Source organism: Leuciscus leuciscus, assembly GCF_965113295.1.
Source record: "Leuciscus leuciscus genome assembly, chromosome: 12".
NCBI classification, from domain to species: domain Eukaryota; kingdom Metazoa; phylum Chordata; class Actinopteri; order Cypriniformes; family Leuciscidae; genus Leuciscus; species Leuciscus leuciscus.
The window spans coordinates 7,372,370-7,393,134 of NC_138736.1; the positions used below are offsets into that span (position 1 = coordinate 7,372,370).

At 38.1% G+C, this 20,765-nt stretch overlaps 1 protein-coding gene across 5 annotated transcripts in view; it reads right to left on the minus strand.

Moving 5' to 3' along the window:
* The window catches only part of phf14 (PHD finger protein 14), an 85,768-nt gene that overhangs the window by 33,226 nt on the left and 31,777 nt on the right, over nt 1–20,765 (minus strand). For 3 of the 5 annotated variants that reach the window (XM_082187052.1, XM_082187050.1, XM_082187054.1), the window contains exons 11-14: nt 18,752–18,847; nt 9,121–9,227; nt 8,773–8,904; nt 7,477–7,639 (exon numbers count right to left, since the gene is read on the minus strand). In XM_082187052.1, the coding sequence (XP_082043178.1) occupies nt 7,477–7,639; nt 8,773–8,904; nt 9,121–9,227; nt 18,752–18,847 (498 nt within the window). The remainder of the gene's footprint in view (nt 1–7,476; nt 7,640–8,772; nt 8,905–9,120; nt 9,228–18,751; nt 18,848–20,765) is intronic. The other 2 variants (XM_082187053.1, XM_082187051.1) reach the window with 1 other exon arrangement.

Genomic DNA, 20,765 nt, shown 5'->3' on the forward strand with positions numbered 1-20,765 from the left:
GAACTTTTTCGAAAGAACAACGTAACAGTTCAAGTGGCAGATTACTGTACTTAAAATGATTGAAGACTATTAAAATGAACCAAGGGATTTAATTATTAAGATTTGCATTAAGAATTCTCTCTGAATGGGGTATTTAAAATAATGAATTCAAAATTTATTTCACTTAAAATATCACTGAGAATCAAACCACACACAGGAGGAAAACTAATGAAAAATTATGAAAGTCCTGAGGTATACAAGGTAAAAAAAAAAATCATGCCATGCCACTTGTTATTTTAGCTGATGACATGACGTCAACTCAGACTGTTCACGTTCAGAAAAGACCAATCAACTTCAAGCTCAAAAATAGTTTCCTACTACATTAGCTGTATACGGGCTATGTTAGAGTAGTGGAAAAAAGCTTATACAATGTAGAATTTATAAGACAATTTAGAATTTAAATAAGCAGGTCAGAAACATTGCAAGTAAGTTTTGATGTAATAGTCAAGTTATTTTCTAAAAGAATAACATTGTTACTGGAGTAACTGTGCAGTGCTTCAAAAATAGAAATAAGAAGTCCATCCGTTAAAAGTGCAATGCGACACGTATGGAAGTAAAATACTGTCAAATGTTTTTGAAATAAAAAGCCTGTTGAATTGCACTACTTGAAAAAAAATAGGCATCACATTAACCATGCTTGCATTTTAATGCACTGTATTTTTAGGGCTTGCATTTTTATGGGCTGAAATTCAACATGGTTGAATATTTAAGCTGTGAGTATTTCAATTAAAAACGTTTCAAACACCTTTTCATTATTAAAAATTCAATAATCCATATTCACCTTTCATATTTCACTTCCAAAATGTTCAAACTGTTTAAAAATACAACCTATAATATTCAACAGGCAATTTTCGGTCCATTTTATTTCGCTTTGCAAATTCGCTTCCACAAATTCAGTGGTTCAAATTCGACTGTAAATTCAACATTGACGTCCAAGAACTGCAGGAAAAGCAGTAGATTGCCGAGCATACTCTCCATCTGCTGTTAGTCGACCTCACCATCAGATGGTGCAAAAGCGCTTGTTGTTGACGAAGACCAGCAAAATAAGAGCAAGTCATTCATTCATAAATCTCATTTACAGCAGTGTAAGTGTATTTGTGATTATTATGACGGCTGTTTTATGTTAAATGCAGTGCCTTCACGGTTATTTTTCCTGTGTAGCCTACATGCATCTTTCAACAGGCTTTTTATTTCAAAAACATTTGACATTATTTTACTTCCATACACGTAGCATACAGTATAGACTGCTTCGCTAATTATAATGAGAACCATTTAGTTTTTTGTAGCCACAATGTGTTGCCTAATAGAGTGGTGCAGGTATGACGTAAATTTGTAGGCCAAAAAACGGAAACAAGTTAGCATTTTAGCACTTTCGTTTCCATCGTCCTGAAGTCAATGGGTTTTTGGTTAAATGGCTGAAATAAGGTCAGTGGTCAACACTAGCTCAAGATACTTTCACGTTTTATTCTATGACATAAAATACATCAGTATTACCCCACTAAATGGGACTACAGAGGATGTCGGGGACATTTTGAAGTGGTGACGTTGAAGTCTTGGGACCGTGGTTTAGTTTGTTTATAGCCTACCTTTAGCTTTTTACTTTTGGCGACTGCATTTAGGCTTCAAAATTAATCAAAGTTGTGTTCATCTGTGTAAATTATCTTTTCTTGGACAAAACGTGTAAGATTCATAAACTTTTGTTGATGCCAGAGCTTGTTTTTTGCGATAATCCAAAAGCCTATGGAAAAATCCATTGGTTTTTGTCGAGGGAACCAGTGTGATGCTAACTGTCGGATGGCCTACAAATCATACCTGCACCACTCCATAAATAATTAAAATGCAAACAAATGAATAAATGAGGCTGTGCAGTTAATCGAAATAAAACTGAAATAGCAATACATCTTATCAAACTGCGATGAAAGAAGTATATATTATTCAAAATATATTATATTAAAGACTCCCTGTGGTGAAAATCAAGATTTTAATGTTGTTTATACGTCTATGAGGTGCTTTTAATATGTTTTAAGACAAACTATGTGCAAATTCATCAGTCAACACCATTGCTGAGTATTTCCTACTTAAAAACTGCATTGTATCAAAGACAGTGTCAAAAACGCAGTTTGAAACGGCCCCTAACTCCTACCATCACAAATATGAAACCAATCCAGTCAAGGCTAGTGGTGGGGCTTTTTCATTCTTTTTAGGGATGCTAATTTTAGAAGGCGACAGTCTGACTCTGAGATGGCGAACGGGAACATGGTTTGTAACATTTGCAACACATTATTAGCTGTTTGATAATGTAGTCAAGCCAAGGGGTAATCATATCAATTACCGATGTGTCAACTTTAATTCAAAATCTGAATGGATTTTATTTAGCCAAGAAAGCGCGCAAAGACAGTTCCCTTTACAATCACTAAAAAGCTGTCATCATCTCAGTTCGCGATCTCACAAAGTTGCATTATAATCAAGTCATCTTCATTTATATAGCGCTTTTAACAATGTAGATTGTTCCAAAGCGGCTTTACAGTGATAATAGGAAATTAAAGTTGTCTACACTACACAACGAATCTCTTATAATCTCTGCGTTCAAGAGATCAACAAACATGTCTGTGATTGGCTACATTGCTCACCACTACAAAAACATGTTGAAAATAGAAACATTTGACATTTCACTGGACCGTTTACCCAATAGGTTTCGTCACTATAATATTATTACAGTATCAACTGAGGGTGCTCTTGCTTTCGTTTGTGGATTCTTAAAACCCTCAAGCACCCCCGTAGAACTGGGCATGCCTGTATAATTTGCTCTTCCTCTTCTTCTGAATTAGTTTCTGGTTCAAAAACACATGGCTGAATAAAAACCAATATTTCCACTTGCCATCGTGTAGCATTTACTACAACCGAATGGATCGGTCTTTGTTGTTTTGTTAATTCTACGAATTCGGACATGCTACTAATTTCATGTACTGTTTTTTGCTACTATATACCAGGGAGGAGGCATATTTTGATGCAGGTAGCAAAACAGAAACATAAGCTGAAATAAGCTTTCCTTAACTTTGCACTTCAGGGCTTCATTACCACAAATAAAAAAGAAAAAAAAAAAAAGGAGTAAAAAGTATTAAAGTAAAATGAGATTTGAAAAGCCGCTCAGTTGGATTGTAATGTGTTGTTCAAGCCATGTGGCAGTAAGCTGAACAGAACAAAGTTTAACGCTCTCCATGAGTAAACAGCTCACGCAGAGCAGCTGGTGACTCGCGGCTCACTGTAGCTTCTACAGATGTCAAACAGTGGTGCTCCTCTCTAATCCAAATCTCTCATTCAGTCCGACTCCCCCTTGTGTGACAGAGAGATTCAATCCCTTTGTTTAGAGCCCAGACCACAGCCCTAACCGATGCCCCTCTCTATCCAGATACAAGGCCATTCCGCAATTGGGTCAACCCTTGCTGTTTAAATTGGATTTTTGTGTGTGCCATGAACCAAGATGGAGTATCCAAAGTCATTCTCCACAGTGTGCTCTTCTGTTCGCCTAGAGACACTTTTTGCACTCAGGTTTTTCTTGTCTACCATCGTTGGATCAACTCTTCATCTCAATCGGAGGCTGATAAACATGAGAAAAACAACAGCAGCACTGCACGAATCAAATCAAACATCTCCACCTTAATGCGAACGGGCGTACGAGTGTGCCAAGCTGGGGCTTTTTAAAAAGGGAAGAAAAAACGACAACATATTTAAACAGATTGTGAAAACAATTCCATCTGTCGCCTTTGGCTTGCCACCACACAGCAGATGGAACACTTATCATTATAAATGCTAACTGCTTCCACACTGCCAATTGGCACTTAAATGCCTCTGCCATTTCTCCCTCGATGGTGGCACCAAACAAAGGCACTCATTTATTTCATTATTCCTTCATTACGGCAGACTCGATTAAGGTAATCTATAAAAGGCTAGATCAGTGGTCCTCTGCGCCGAGAGCCTCTACGTAACGCTAAAGTATTGTAGACATTGTGATGGGCAGACGTAAACAAAAATCTACACCTTAGAAGAGTCAAGATGACTCTGTGAAAAAAGAAAGTACTTTCTAATTAAACACCTTACAATGATGCATCTTTTAAAAAAAACATTGAATCAATTTTCACAAGATTGGAAAAACTACTGGTGCATACAAAGGCACCGTAACAAAGAGTAGCCTACTGCGGTAATTCAAAGAAGACTAATGGCTTACAATCCAGGACAAACATGTTAACTAATAATCAAAAATGTGTTTGATCAGAAAAAATTGTTTGCTACAAAGTTCACAAAACTATAGGACTATCTGGTCGCAAAAATAATGAATAAATTATCAAATTAAAATAGAATAAATACATTTTTTTATAAATAATTGCACTAGATTTCATTGCAGTGGTGCCTGTCCCATAAAACTCAATGCTTCTTGTTGTGGGTGGTTGCCAGGGCATTGCAATGTGGTTTCTAGGGTGTTCTGGATGGTTGCTAAGTGGTTAGTTAATAGGCCAAGTCTATGATATTCTGGTCGCTAGGTATCGCACAAACCCTCCATTAAAGTAAGTCAAAACCTCATTGGTTCTTGTGGAAGCTCAAACGTGCTGCATAACAAGAGCATGAACCTTATTGGTTCTTGCACTTCAAGCAAACATGTATGAGCTTCCGTTTACCACAACTAATGTGTGAGTTGATGAATGTCCTCTACTTTTATATGTGAATAAAAGCCTAAATTCAATCTGTTCATCATATAAATTGATCGTGTCTCTTTAGAAAATGTGGATGAAAAGTGACCCTTGCTTTATCAAACTCCACTAATTATAGCAACATTTCCAATTCCCCCAGTCTATCAAATAATGCAAAAATCTTTTCTAGTCCAATAAAGAGTCTGTGGGCAAAATCTGTGTGCACCAGTCATGAGAGCCATTTCAGTTGTGCAGGAGGGCCGGTGTTCAATGGCCCTGGAGAAGTGTGGCATATTAGCGAAGCCGACCACCACTGACTCCCGAACGGAAGGAATGGCGGGGGGGTTGATTAGCTAGCCGTGATAAATCAGAACACAGCTTTACAAAGGCTTGCCACCACCACACCGGCTGGTTAAGGGCATTAAAAATGCAAAGCAGGACTCCTTTCAGCTGCTGCCACACTCTGGAGTGCAAGTGAAGATAAATTCTGCAATGAAGCATCTTTCTCTGGTGGAGTTTAGCCGGAGCTACAGAAGAGAGAGAAAAATAAAAGCCTTTTAATCCAGCTGCTCTCCACTGAAGCCTTTGCCTCACTTCTGGGCACGCGTCTCAGAGACTAAAGGGAAAACGCATTAACCCTGCCTGGCATACGCAAGCACACACTCACACACGTGAATACAGCAAACAAAAACAACGTCCGGAAGTCATTCCTTTTTCCTTCATGTGAGCTACTTTGACAGCCATCAGCCAAGGCGAGCGGCTGCAGTGCTGCAGAAGCCATCTAAAATTGCGCTTTACTTTCTAATTCGATTTAAAAGCTGGCAGGGAGAGGTTTATTGACTAATCTTTAAAACAAAAGGTTGAAAAAGACAAAATGAAGGAGGGCTGGAGAGCTTGTTGTTTCTCCGATGGATATCTTTTGTCATCCTTAAGGGAGCCGGGCTGCCGGAGCACTATCGCAGGATCAGAGAATGCTGGACAGTGATAAGTGGAAGCCATGGAGAGCCTGAAAGACAAGCCCTATCTCAAGTCTGAGAAAGCACACACACACCTACCCTCACACTTCAAAGCATTGCTCAGCTTCTACAGCTAGAAGTAGTGTGTGCACAAGCCTGATCATTCAATAGACAATAAAATAATCGCTCCGTTCCAAAACATAGTGAGCTGCCTACAAAGGCAGCATTTTAAGGAATCATGGGCAAGCTACACATTTGGCAAAAAAAGTCCATTGTTTATTGTCAATAGTGTAGTGTTGTGTGAGGCACAGCTCACTGTGAAATCCCTTTCAAACCAAACAGCTTTCTGTTATTCAAAGTGGCGAATCCAGAAGACCAACTTGAACTCATAATGAAATCTGGGTGGGTAAATGTTTCGCTCTCACGCTACATTCCTAGTCGCATTCTTATTGAAATGACTAGATTTCGACAAACAACTGTAAATGTGACCACATCTTAAAGGGTTAAAGGGTTAGTTCTAGAAAATCATCAATTACTCACTCTCATGTCGTTCCAAACCCCGTAAGATTTTCGTTCATCTCCAAAACACTAAGATATTTTAAATGAAATAGACTGATTAAATGAGAGATTTCTGTGAATAGAGAAGTCTATTCACCCAAAACTTTGATTGATGGTTCAAAATATTCGTAACGAAATTGTGAAATAAATCCATATGAATCGAGTGGTTTAATACAAATTTTCTGAAGAGACATGATCCCTTTATATGATGAGCAGATGTAATTTAGGCTTTTATTCACATATAAACAGGTCAGCGAAACATACACAGATCGCTCAAATATGGTAAATGGAAGCTCAACTGTACTTGCTTGATGCGCAACATGGAAGAATAACAATCATAGGTTCTTGACAGTCAAGCATGCAAGCTTAAGCTCCAGGACCATATTGTGTTTTCTCTCATTCATAGTAATACGTTTGAACAGTCTTGGTATGTATATAGTCTTCGATGTTGTGCTGTTAGCTTAGCAACATGCTAATATCAAACTGTACTACAATCAGTCAGTCAAGACGTAGCACTATTTGTGTCCAAATCAGTCACTTCTGAGGTTAGGATGCTATCTTTGAAGGCTGCTGCTTTTGTAGGGGGTAGGCAGCAAGGCAGCTCATCAAGTATTAGTAACAATTCTAAATGCTAATGTTCAAATAAAACTGAAATGCAAAGGAGCAGTCCCAAAGGGTTTATTACTGATGGCTTAATTATGCCTGTATCAGTTTCAAGGTGATTTTATAAAACAAATTCAATATGATATAGTAATCAACAAGGCTAGCAGTGACTTACACCAATAACCTCTGTGAAAGCTCAAGAGACTAAAGAACAGGTCAATTATCTGTTTTACATGAGGAGCAAAGAATCAATTTCAAGTCAATGAATGACTCTTCCACCTAAAACAACAGCTAGAGTCAAACCACCAATCAGGAAGAGCTAGACAAAGCTTAAAATGATCTAGTAAACAGTAGTAGTAGTCCCTTGAGCCAAGTAATTCCCATTTTACAGCAAAATTTTCTAAGGGATTTGTGAGTCTCTCTCAGAACTGGGCCATGTTTTCAGACATTGAAAACGTAACTAATATTGTGAAGCATTAGTAGTCTGTGGTTAGAGAATCAACTTTTTCTTTAGGTGGAAATAGTGGAAATCTGCGAAACCCATCCAGATTTGGCACCACAATTTCAAGGATTGGCTTTTTAACACACATTCATCATCAGTGATATGATGATGCTCATGATATGCTGAAACTCACAGTCCCTCTCACTTGAAGCTTCTTGGGCTCTGGGCTCATTTCTTGAGGGATAAATTTGATTGGTCCCTTGATCTGCCTCCTGGACCTTTTGGTTCCATCCGGCAGCGTCTCCATGGCGATGTCAGCCTCATCACTGCTGGCCTGGTCGCACTCAGAGCACTGCCTGGAAAAGGATGAGCGAGAGACAGAACGAGAGAGAGAGAGAGAGGAGTCAGGTATTCTTTTGCTTTCATTTGACCTTATTGATTTCTCAGTATGGAGAAATCTTTGAGATGAGAGAGTGGCTTTCAAGGTCCTTGCCCATGTTTTTCCATTGGAAGCAGACGTGTCATATTCATTCAAACAAAAGGGATGTTAAGTATCCCGCACAAACAATATATAAAATTGAAGGAATAGTCAAATTCTTTAGTGCGGGAAAAGCTTTTTGATTATACAGTATTACTGTCTCAGGGGCAGGCAGTTGCCAGTAATTAGGTACGACTTGGCCCCCTACACAATTTTATCTTTCGAATGCTTTCTAATTTCCACCCAGCAGACCGGAACGACATCACGCTTTCTTATTCATGGATTAAATGAATTACTCGAATCAGCAGCGAAAGCATTGGGCTCAGCTTGACAAATAAACAAAACACAGAAACGCTCACGCACGCAACTGTGGAGCTCCACATAAATTTTGAAAGTGACAGTTAGTATAACCTTATGAAAATAAACATGGAGGGACTTTATGAAACACTACAAGTGGAAAAACACTCTTAGAATTTGAAACTGCATTTTTTATTTTGCTATAGACAAAAAAAAAAAAAAAAATAGGGCTGTCAACTTACCGTAACATGTTAATTTAGTGATTAATTATAACAAAAATGTAATAAAAATCCTCTGCAATTAATCTTGCTCTCAGACCCATATATTAATTAATCATGTAATTTGATAAATTTTTAATCAATTGACAGCCCAAGATAAAAAAGAAGAAGAAGTGAACTGTCGTTTTTAAGGTAAACTCATTTGACCTTAAATATTTGCTTGAAGTACGGCCTATGATTTAAGTCAATATTTCAATAATTGACTTAAATGTTGGCTAATGGTCACAGGTAAATAATTCAATATTTTCTAAATATCTTTTTTAGTAAGTATTTTATTTTGATTGTTTTATTTTTTCTTATTTTAAAGTTTTAACAGTTTTATAATTATTAGCCATTATTAATTATTAGAAACCCTGCTCTTGAGTTACAAGAGATGTAAGCACTTCCAGAAGAAATGCAACCATATTTAAATTCCCTCTCCCAGTCCTGTTCTCACCAGTAGCTGTTTTTGGTCTTCTTCGGCATGCGTGTGAGAGGTGGGTCCAGACAGCCCAGATGGTAATGCAGCTTACAGGTGTCACATAGCAGTAAAAGATGCTGGTCTTGGTTTTTCTTACAGATCCCACAGCTGCACATGCAGAACACGAAACAGTTTCTTATTTACAGCACACAGACACATTAAAGCATTTACTTTTTAAGCCAAGATATCTTTTCACACTTTTTCTCTCTTTCAGTGCATAATATTTTATGAACTCTTAGGTCAACGTTTAAAAATGATATTACAATAGCACTGCCCAGGTGTCATAAATGACCTGTTGGCACCCTTTATTGGCTGCAAGCTGACCTGTAGAGCATAGCTGGGAGGTTTGACGACTTCCCTGGTGATCCACCCTCTTTCTTGCTTGGCTTTCTCTCTTTGGGAGCTTTCAGAACTGCAGGAGAGTTCAATTTCTGCAAATAAAGCAGAACAATGAAATTCAACCACATTTCAAAGATACACCAAATTATTTAGTGATAATATGAAACTAGACCATCAAAACTTGAGAAAGTTATTTTCTAAAGATGTGTTAAGTGTTTGCCAGGGTAGTGCCATAAAGTTGCAAAGGTGTTCTGGGTGGTTGCTTACACTATTAAATAAATTTGAAAATTAAATGCAATTAAATATTTTACAGTGAAACATTGGTTCTCAAAATATTTCTTTAGTACGTAACCTCTATTAAACTAAAGTGTTTATTAGCCTAAACAAATGCAATTCATTCAACTAGTGCAAAATGCCCGTGCAAAATCAGTTTTTGTGTGTGTTTTTAGTAATTGTTGGTTTGGTGCCCGTGAAAGAGACTGTGAACGCATTGAATTCAGGGAGCAGGCTAGGTTACTACAAATGATGGCTGTGAATAAACTATAATATTCAGAAGTAAACAGTGTAGCTGACTGAGTGTTTATGAATACCACAACCTTCTAAGTGCTAGTGCAAAATGCCCGTGCAAAATCAGTTTTTGAGTGTGTTTTTAGTAATTGTTGGTTTGGTGTGTTTGAGTGCTCATTGTTACAATTACACACATATTTGTGCATGGTAGAAAGCACACAGTGAACTCCGAGAAAACGCTATGCTTGAGGAAGCTTGTGAATAGGCTACTACAAATGATGCCCGTGAAAGAGACTGTGAACACATTGAATAGGATATGTTCAGTTGGTGAATAGCATAGGCTATCGTTACACAGTAGCGATAACTTTAAGCGCACCAGAATGAAATATAATATTCAGAAGTAAACAGCATAGCTGACTTACAGATTCTGTTAACATCCACAAATGAATAAACGCGTCGATTCAGGGAGCAGTGCAAAGTGCCCGTGCAAATTCAGTTTTTGTGAGCTGATCGCCGTCAAAAAAGTTCAGGAGATATTTCTTAGTGATGGCTGATTTCAACAGTTTCAATATGATAGCATTTTGAAAAAAAAGTGTCATGAATTTATTGCATTTTTTGGGGAAAATAATCCGTTTTTATAATAGATCTTTGAAAATCCAAATCTGGATTTGAATTTTATATGATATTATAACCTAAAGATACTATGTGAAAGTTTTAAACAGAAAATAGTGTTTTTCATCTTGCCACTTTCTTGGTAAAGAAAACACATTTTTACTCAAATTAATCAAAATGGATTTATCACATTCTGGAACCAAACTATAATATTCAGAAGGAACCAAACTATGTTTATTTTTAAACCACAACCTTCTTGGGGCTTCTTTGACCGATACAACCCTCTAATGTCAGAATGTTTATTTTTAAACCACAACCTCTGCAACATGACATCATGACTTTGCGTAAACATACACGCCACTTTCAAGTCAAGTGGCGTGTTATTTATACGCATTTTGAGCTATCCGCGTGTATGTCCACGCCGAAACGAACCGTCATCTTCCGCGTGTATGTCTACGCCGTTAAACGTCAGAGTGATTCCGCGTGTATGTGTACGCCGTTAAATGTCCGAGCGAAACTGAGCAAAATGTATATCTACATCTGGGGAGCAATATTTTTTTTCCTAGGATGGTAGGGGAACACTCATAAATGGTATTAACCCCAGTGACGGGTAGGTTTAGGGACGCGGTTGGGGTAGGTCATATATATTTATATATACAGTAATGTAACGTTAAGTCACCGGCGTTGATAAACACGCTGAAAATCAATTATGCGTGTTGATAACACGCCAAAAATGGAAATACGAATTGGCGTGTCATACATACGCCATTTCATGAGATCAGTCTGACCTTTAAAAAATGATATATTTAACAATATCTTTAGCATTTCTCATCCAAACAACGTCAAACTTGGCGCTGCACTTACTCGTGACCGTAGCGAGACACCTGTCAAGTTTGAAATCCATCGGACTAACGGTTCGAGAGATATGTGGTTAACAGACATACACACACACAGACAGACAGACGTTTCTGTAATTTATAGATAGATAAACAATGGGTTTGTGACAATGAAAGCTGGCTGGAGCATTTGGGAATTATTTTTGCATTTCTGTTTGATGCTGTTCTTGGCATAGAAATAAATGTATGTCTGTTTTTCTCTTGTTTCATCTATATGTAACTAGGGTTGGGTACCGAAACCCGGTTCCAATAGGGAACCGGTTCCGACGTAAACGGTAGTAACCAGACCGAATAAGAACGAAACTTTCGGTGCCTGATTTCGGTGCCTGACTTTTTTCACCGCCCCCTATAAAACATCTCGCGGCACGAATGATCTAATAACAAAACATATCCAGTTAACCAGCAGAGCATTCATTTGGTTCGTTTGTTAAATAAGAGACGATCTAGGGCTGAAAATTCTTTTCTCTTGTGGCTCACGCACACCGCACTCGTCTCGGACGCGTGCTTCAATACGTTGCAGAGATCGATCTATTTATGAGGCGCCGTCTATATGAGTAACGTTATGTGCTTGGAGAGTTTGTGTGTGCGTGCTCGCGTCTCAGATGAGTATGTGCGCGAGTTTGTGTGTGTGTGTGTGTGTGTGTGTGTGTGTGTGTGTGTGTGCGAGTTTGTGTGTGTGTGTGTGCTCGCGTCTCAGATGAGTATGTGCGCGAGTTTATGTGTGTGTGTGTGTGTGTGTGTGTGTGCTCGCGTCTCAGATGAGTATGTGCGCGAGTTTATGTGTGTGTGTGATCGCGTCTCAGATGAGTATGTGCGCGGTTTGTGTGTGTGTGCGTGAGCGACTTTAGATGTGACGTTGTGCATTTCATATAGTTGGAGCATTCAGCAGTATACATGTATGTGTGACTACTTAGTATATGTGTATGCAAGCGTTTTATGTGTGCGTGAATGAAGTTCGATTTAAGCCCTAGACGGCGCCTCATATCTATTCGTTCTGGTGAAATCACAACATATAATGCACACAAAGTGTCCCTGCTTGATATACAACCACTGATGAGCATTATCGGTTTAAAAAAAACTACGCATGTGGATTAGAACCCAAAACCTCTGACATTCTTGACTAAAGTTCAAGTTCAGCTGCAGTGTTCCTCTTCGGGTAAGTCTAGTATTTTAATGCCAACTGCAAATCTTGCATATCAAGTATGAAGTAGCCTATATCAAGTATATTTATATGAGGCTATACTTTGTGTGTTAAATATTTCTGCTCAGTGTCAGATATTTCTCTGTTTTGTAAAAGTCTATAATATATAATATGTAATATAATTGATATATAATATATATATAATATATATAAATAATATTAGAAGACAACATTTTTATCTTAACTTAAGTGTTTTCGGCTACATCAGCACAATTTTTAATTTAATCAGAAATCAGAAAAAAAAAATCAGAAAACACACACAGATATAATTTTTTTTGATAAAGTGTGCAGTTTCGTTTTCTTAAGTACCGGTTTAAGAACCGTTTCAAAAATACCGAGTAGGTACTGGTATCGGATAAAACCCAACCAATACCCAACCCTATATGTAACCTTCCTATGATGTATCACACAATGCACTGCTACTCCTCTAATAGTAGGAAACATATTTGTTTTAAAAACTAAGAATACATTTTTTATTTTATGCATTTTTGGCCAAACAAGGTCACTTGACATTCCTGTCAGTACACTGAAAACTATTTAATTGTGTGTTTATTATTAAAGGGAAATGAAAGAAAGCATGAGCTGAAGAGTGACTATGACTACTTTCATTCTGCAAAGCAAATAAGCAACACTAGGGTGAGACATTTTATGTAGAGATATGAAAGACAAAAAATATAATGTAAATCGGTTTAATTAAGAGTTTCTCTTGAAAGTTACTTCTAAAGATGGAGGGAAGAGGTGTGGATGGGGTTTGGAGAGAGAACAGTGGCCAGGAAAGAAAGAAAAAAAAAAAAGTTTTTCTATTTTCTGTCTATACATCTGTGTTGCATCTTTTCTGTCCAGGTTAATTAGAAAAATTATCTAGTAGGAACCGGTCGCACAGCAACACAGAGCAGCTTCTCTCTAGAGGCTTTCTAATCTGAGCGTGCTCAGTTCAGTGTGCCCATGGTGACGGTCCCTCTCCACTGCACCGCCGGGATTATAACAGGCCGGAGAGCTGAGCGAGGAGATACCAGGTTTCACATCCTGCAAATTCTGGATTACTGTGGCCAGTCCCTCACTCCACATCCCACATTTCAGTGGGAATATTATTTGGAGAAGAAAGGTGTTTGACTAAGGACAAAACAAAACAAAAAACACAAAAAAAGCCCCACAGAACAGCCCGAACAGGCGGTTGGCCATCTGCTGAGGGAGCCAGACAGACTTTGCAGACTTGCTGAGATTGTGGAGAATCCCAATGGTACCCTGAGAGGGGTCATATAACTCACACAATTTCCAAAAGAGGTGGACCTGCTTGGGGAGTCCACAATGACGTTTGAACACATGGTGTCCACATCGAATATTTAATTTAACAAAAAACAAGCTATTTCTTAACATGACTAAAACAGCAATTAGAGAACAGCATCTAAATAGCTTAGTGAGTAATGTTTTCATTGTCTGTGAATTGTTACCGAATTCACATTTGAGTTTTCAAATTCACAAATCACAAACTGAATTTATCATTCTCTGAAAAAGTTCAGATATCTGAATGAAATATTTGACGTCCCGATAAAGCAACACAACAAAATGTCATAATGTCATAATATTATTCATAGAGTAGTGCATTTTTGTTGACGTGCTAGTTTAGATATGGACAGCTTAATCTTCACATCATATCAAGAACCAGATCAGTTTGAATTGTGTATGAATCATTCAGCCTGATTTGTGATTCAGATTTTTGTTAGATTCATTATCATTGTTGAAGCATGCATTAAGATGCAACTGAAGGACACAAATACTAAAATTTTACACCAATCTTTTTCAAGTCCACTGCTAAAATTGTCATTTTTTGAAAAGGTTTAGATATCTGAATGGAATATTTGACTTCTGAACAAGAAAAGAGTAAAAAAATAAATAAAATAAAAATTACTGGTTTTAAATAAGAACATCCAAAACTGTGAAAGAACTCGTTCGTAAATAACAGCTTGTTTACATGTCAAGAACCAGATCAGTTTGATTTGTATATGAATCATTAATTCTTATTAGTTCGATTTGATATTGTTGAAGCGTGCGTTAAGATGTAACTAAAGGACACGTTGTATAAAATCATTGCAAATAATTTCGCACACCAATGAATCGTTTTACATTTCCAAGGTTCTTCAAAGCGTAGTCGTCATAGATGGGTACATTTCTATAGTGGTGAATAAAACTACAATATTTTAGTTTTGCCTATATTGATTATGCTGTCAGTTGATTCAAGAGAAAGATGTCAAATTTGCAGTAACTCCTTCATCAATTGTGTTAGAAAGCACCGTTAACTAGTTTTCTGTAATTTAAAGGGATAGTTCACCCAAAAATTTGTATTCTGTCATTAATGACTCACCCTCATGCTTTCCAAACCCGTAAGACTTCTGTTCATGTTCGGAACACAAATGAAGATCTTTTTAATGAAACCTGAGAGCTCTCTGTCCCTCCATTGACAGCAACGCAACTACCACTTTGACACTTTAAAAAGTTCACAAAGACCCACCCGCCTCCTACCTCCTCGCTCCATTATTGCAGAATTGATCTGCCGAGAGGACTGAAGAGATCCAGAATTGAGTGGTTTAGTCAAACATTTCTGAAAAGAAGTTTGCTTTTATATGATGAACAGATTTAATTTAGGCTTTTATTGACATATAAATATTGATCAGTGAACATAAACAGAAGCTCAACCGAACCTGCTTGACGCGCAAGAACAAACCTCTTGTAAAAGCTCAAATGTGCTGCGTAACACGAGAATTAACTTCATTGGTTCTTGTGGAAGCTCAAATGTCGTGGCCAACACACGAGAATGAACCTCATTGGTTCTCACACATCCAGCCAACATGCTTGAGCTTCCGTTTACCACAACTGAGTTGATGAATGTTTATATGTGAATAAAAGCCTAAATTCAATCTGTTCACCATATACATTGATTGTGTCTCTTCAGAAAAATTGGACTAAACTGCTCAATTCATATGGATTACTTTTACAATCTCTCTATGAACTTTTTGAAGCGTCAAAGAGGTAGTTGCATAGCTGTCAACAGAGGGACAGAGAGCTCTCAGATTTCATCAAAAAGATCTTCATTTGTGTTCTGAACATGAACAGGAGTCATACGGGTTTGGAACGACATGAGGGTGAGTATTTAATATCAGAATTTTCTTTTCAGGGTGAACTAACCCTTTTAAGGTATTATAATACAAAACTTTTTTCTTTTCTTTTTTATGTCCAAAAGCAGAATTTGTCAATTTAAAAAAAAAAAAAAAAAGGTTGTCCAAATAAAATGAACAAAATATTTAAGACTCAACTTAAATTTATAAAAGGTCATATTGTTTACGGGAACAAATTCATACTTGGTGTGAATAGACCTCAAGTTTGCGAAGGTGAAAAGCTACCGAAGACACATTCATGCCCCCTTTCGAAGTGTACCAGTGTGAGTTCTCCCTCACCCAAGGTGGCACGAGAGATGAGACGCTCTCCTGAGAACATCAATAATTTGAGGGTTATGTGCAGACACCAATGACTGATAGGGAACGAAAATGTAGTAGATAGATGACACAAAGGAGCGGGGCGCCTTGACTGATGTTGCTACTTAAGCGGCGTGCGTTTTCTAATTATGTGATTTATGACCATCATTGCAGATTCACTGGCTCACTCTTTTCCAGACCACTCGGCTCTCCTCGCCTCCTTCTACCTCCTTGCTCCATTATTGCAGCATTTATCTGCCGAGAGGACATTTTAAGAGATCCTTTTAATTAACCATCTTACACACTCTCTAAGCTGGGTAACCAGTTATTCAACGCAAATTAAGTTTTAAACAAGTGCGCATGGGTGCATGCAAATGGACGCCTTTTAAATGTTTTGTCGTTGTATCAGAAGCAAGATAACGACGTGAGCTGCAGTTCTGATTGTTACGGTTTTAGGTTAATCGAGGGGAAGAGTGGACTTTCATATTCATTCTGGGGAGGCAATCTCATCAAATTCACTCTTCCTGGGTGTATCATAGTGATTAAAATGATGACAAAACACAGAGGACTGGCGATACCTCCTTATTGACAACCTTTCACTCTGTGAAAGCCTAGTCTACGCTAATTCTCCACATACGCACTGCATGACATTGGGCAACGTTTAGCTCCAACGAAGAGGCTGAAGTTTTCCGACAAACTTTACAAACATTTCAAAACCCAGAATCCTTACAATTCCTTTCACGGTTGCTGTTGCCAGTGACACTTTTGTTTCAGGGCATATCCTGCTAAATGGCATTCTAAGTACAGACTGTTATTTAGACAAAAAGAGAGATCTACGGAACATTTCAGACCTTCACATTTTCGCACTCATTAAGTGACCGTCACCCATGGCGACGCACCTTGGTGATGTGGTTGCCATAGTGAGCAGGGGACTTTTAGCTACAGAGTCAGGGCTGAGTGCATGGCCAATGACAGGTCAATCAGTTAGCGCAAATGAAAGAATTTCGCAAACAGGAGGCCCATTACAGCGAAGAGAATTACCTCAACGCTGTCTACCCAGTGGGGTGCTGCCTACAATCTAGATTTCTTTCAATCACAGCTCATTACCCAGGTGCAAAAAATCCAGGGAGAAGATTTCTGTTCTCTTTACACTCTTTTCACTTTGAAGTCAAAGACGAATTCTGCCAAACAATACGCTCCAACTGCTAGATCAACGTGTTGCGTCTGAGCACCCAAAGTGTCTGCATTGTAGACCAAAACTGAGAAAGATGTCCATGAGCCAAAGAGATGTTGACTCAATTTACTTCACATTTTATTAACTGGAGGTTATTAAGCTGTAATGCACAATATAGCTTTCAAAAAAAGAGTGTGATTCACCATGCAGACATATAATGTTACAATTTACGGCCATTAATGTCCGTTTATGGAAACTAAGCTGCAATAAAAGTTATGCTTTGTGTGCACTATGCCAGTAGTTCAAGTGAAAGTATTAGCCAGGTTGTTTCAGGATAGCAGTTAAAGGGATATTTCACCCAAATATGAAATTTATCCCATAATTTACTCACCCTCAAGCCATCCTAGGTGTATATGACTCTTATTTCAGCCAAAAACAATCTGAATTATATAAAAAAATATCCTGGCTCTTCCAAGCTTTATAATGGGAGTTGGTATCCTAAATTTTGAAGGCCAAAAAAGCGCATCCATCCATCAAAAAAGTAATCCATACGGCTCCAGGGGGTTAATAAAGGCCTTCTAAAGCGAAGTGATGCATTTTTGTAAGAAAAATATCCATATTTATAACTTTATAAACTATAATCACTAGTTTCCGGTAACAGCCGTATGAAAGTCAAGTTCCGGCAGAAGAATGACCTCTGACCTGACGTATGACGTAGGATATAGGAGTAGCGTAAGCTTAGGAGAGAGTAGACGCCTCTTGCGGTTCAAACAAATAGGGCTGGGCAACAAACTCAAGCTCCTCTTCTCTTATATCGAAATCCTACGACATTTCTCTTTAAAGATATCTTGTTTTAGTCTTCTAATTCATGACCAGTGTTTTGTTTTGCTCAATCTATCTCTGCGCTTCCACGTTCATCAACACATAATGAGTCGGGTCAGAGGTCATTCTTCCGCCGGAACTAGACTCACGTACGGACGTTACCGGAAGCCAATGATTTATTTTTAAAGTTTATAAAGTTATAAATCTTTTTCTTACAAAAATGCATTGCTTCAGAAGGTCTTTATTAACCATAAAAGTAATCCATAAAGCTCCAGGTGATGGATGGATGCGCTTTTTTGGCTTCAAACACTCACTCCCATTATAAAGCTTGGAAGAGCCAGGATATTTTTTAATATAACTCCGATTGTGTTTGGCTGAAAGAAGAAAGTCATATACACCTAGGATGGCTCGAGGGTGGGTAAATAATGGGATAATTTTCATTTTTGGGTGAACTAACCCTTTAAGGGAAACAAATGTTCATTAAGACCTTTAAAACCAATTTTGTAACAAAGATATAAATATTACATTATTATTTTTAGGTGCCAACATATAAACATAGTTTTATGAATTTGAGACCATAAAGGTAAAAAAATAAAAAGCTTATATTTGTTAGTCTTTTGATGATAATGTTCATCAATATGGAAAATGTTTATGGAAAAAATACTTTGAATGTTGTAAGACACCTTGAATAACATTAAAAATAGTATTTGGGGGGAAAAAAAGGCTATGAAAGTGTAAAATATGGGCCCTTTAAAGCATCCCAGCCTGATCAGAGCACTTGAAGCACGCAGTTTGTATCAGGGCGGGATGTAAGCTCACTGGAGCTGTGATAGATGAGGCGTACAGCTGGATCAAGGATGGGATGGGGCGGAGAGAGACGGAATGAAGATGGACAGGGGAGAGAAAGAATGAGGCGGTTGAAGGTAAGCCGTACCTGTCCAAGGATCCCCCCCATCATGCTCCATATGGCTTGGCCCTCGGTCCTCAGCTGGCCATTGACATTCTGCAGGTCCTCCAGAGACTCGCACAGCTGTGGCAGATAAAACCGCAGCAAGGCGGGAGATAAGATAAGACAAGGACAAGTTGGCCAGCTCTGTCTGTTAGCGCACACGCACGGACTAACGTGTACAAATCCAAAGGCGTACACAAACCTGTGAACATCTGAATGACTAATACACAAACACGTTTTTAGTGCGTAAAAAAAAAAAAAAAAAACAGGTTGATTTCAGGCAAGCAACAAACGCTACCCATCAAAACACCCTCACACAAAAAAATACCATTTTCTACTTTTAACAGATTCAGAGCCCAGCACACCATGAAATATTCCATTACACTTCCTGCGTCTACATTTCTCTTTCTCGCACACACACGCACCGCTGTGGCATTTCGCCGTGTAGGGGCCACTCTCAGCTCCAGACAGTAGATAAGCGTCAGGCAGGCGTTTGATAAAGACGATGATGAGAGGAAACAGTGGAGAGGTGAAGTTATTATGGGTATGTGAAACGAAACTAAAGAGAGCCACCCTTATCTCCGCTTTCTGTGAAGATGAGTCTCTACGTGGGGAAGCTTGAGCTAACATTTAAAACCGTCTCCTCTCCAACACACACTCCAGATTAATACTGATGGCACGGCGGGGTCCAAAACATAATAATGCAACTATTTATATAGTTACATTTCATTAATTGAATTTTTTTTTTTTTTTTTTACAAAAAATCAATTAATAAAAAAAGCTGTTTTTCCACCACCGAGCCAAACCATTCTCATAACTTAACGGTTCCATTCTGTGCCGATCCGGTCCAGCCAGTAAAATTTTTTTAATGTGGGGCTGATAACGGAGCTCTTTGGAATGTAATACAAATGCGTCAGTCGATGCCTTAGTAACACGATAGTTTACAGACGGTATGAGATGTAAATAGCGGCCGTGTTATGGAGGATGATCAGATATTTCTTTTAATTTTATTATTAACTTGTTTAAATTAATCAAATAGCATGCTTGGCCAGCTACAGAGAAACTAGTAGGCAGGCAAAAGACAAGTGACCAATCGTAAGTGGCGATGTCACTACACGCACTCTACCAGCACAGTTCAGCGCGGTTACACTGTGCTGAGTATTCCGGACCGAGAGCGGTTTGTAACCGTGTTGGTCCGAACCAAGCTCAAGTGGAAATATAATTGTAACCGTTCCATGTTCTTAGAACTGCTTTGGCCGATGGTGGAAAAGCAGCTAAAGTTTAAGCCTGTATAGACCTTATGCGCCAGAGAAATGAGGGCGCCGCCATCTTTAGAATATTGTCTTTTAACTTCCGTTTTGCGGTCGCTCTGTATATTTCTATGGCATTGCTGTCCAGGACTAATTCGCTTTTGAAGTGGATTTACTTAATGTAAAGTTAACGAAAGTTATCATGAGGACTGTAATGTTTAAAGCAGATGACTAAACAAATGTCAGTCGACCGGGAAGATTTTAAAACGAGCCGTTCATTAATAAACACGCAAAATCGCTGTGAAAATACAGAGCGGAAGTCAAAAGACAACGAGCGTAGCACTGAAAAGGGGCGGGGCTACATAAGGTCTATAGAGTGGCCCCTACATGTCTGTCTTTGGGCACCATTTCACTCTGAAATACAAATTCTGTCATCATTTTTTTTTCTGTCATCAAACTTATTTTAAAGAACACTGGGGTCCAAACATTCTTAAAAACATCTGGTGCTCCACAGAATAAAGAAATGCATCTATGTCCAGTTCCAAGAAAAGAAAAAAAAAAGATTATGCAAAAAAACACATGGTAATGTTTTTTTTTTATATATAATTTTTTCACAAATAATAATATATTTAGATATACCATTACTTTTATATAAAAACTCATACCTGTTATTATAATGAATCTTGAAGTCATCACCTACATACAGTGATAATAAACACCATACGCTAACACTAATATTCTCTTGTTGG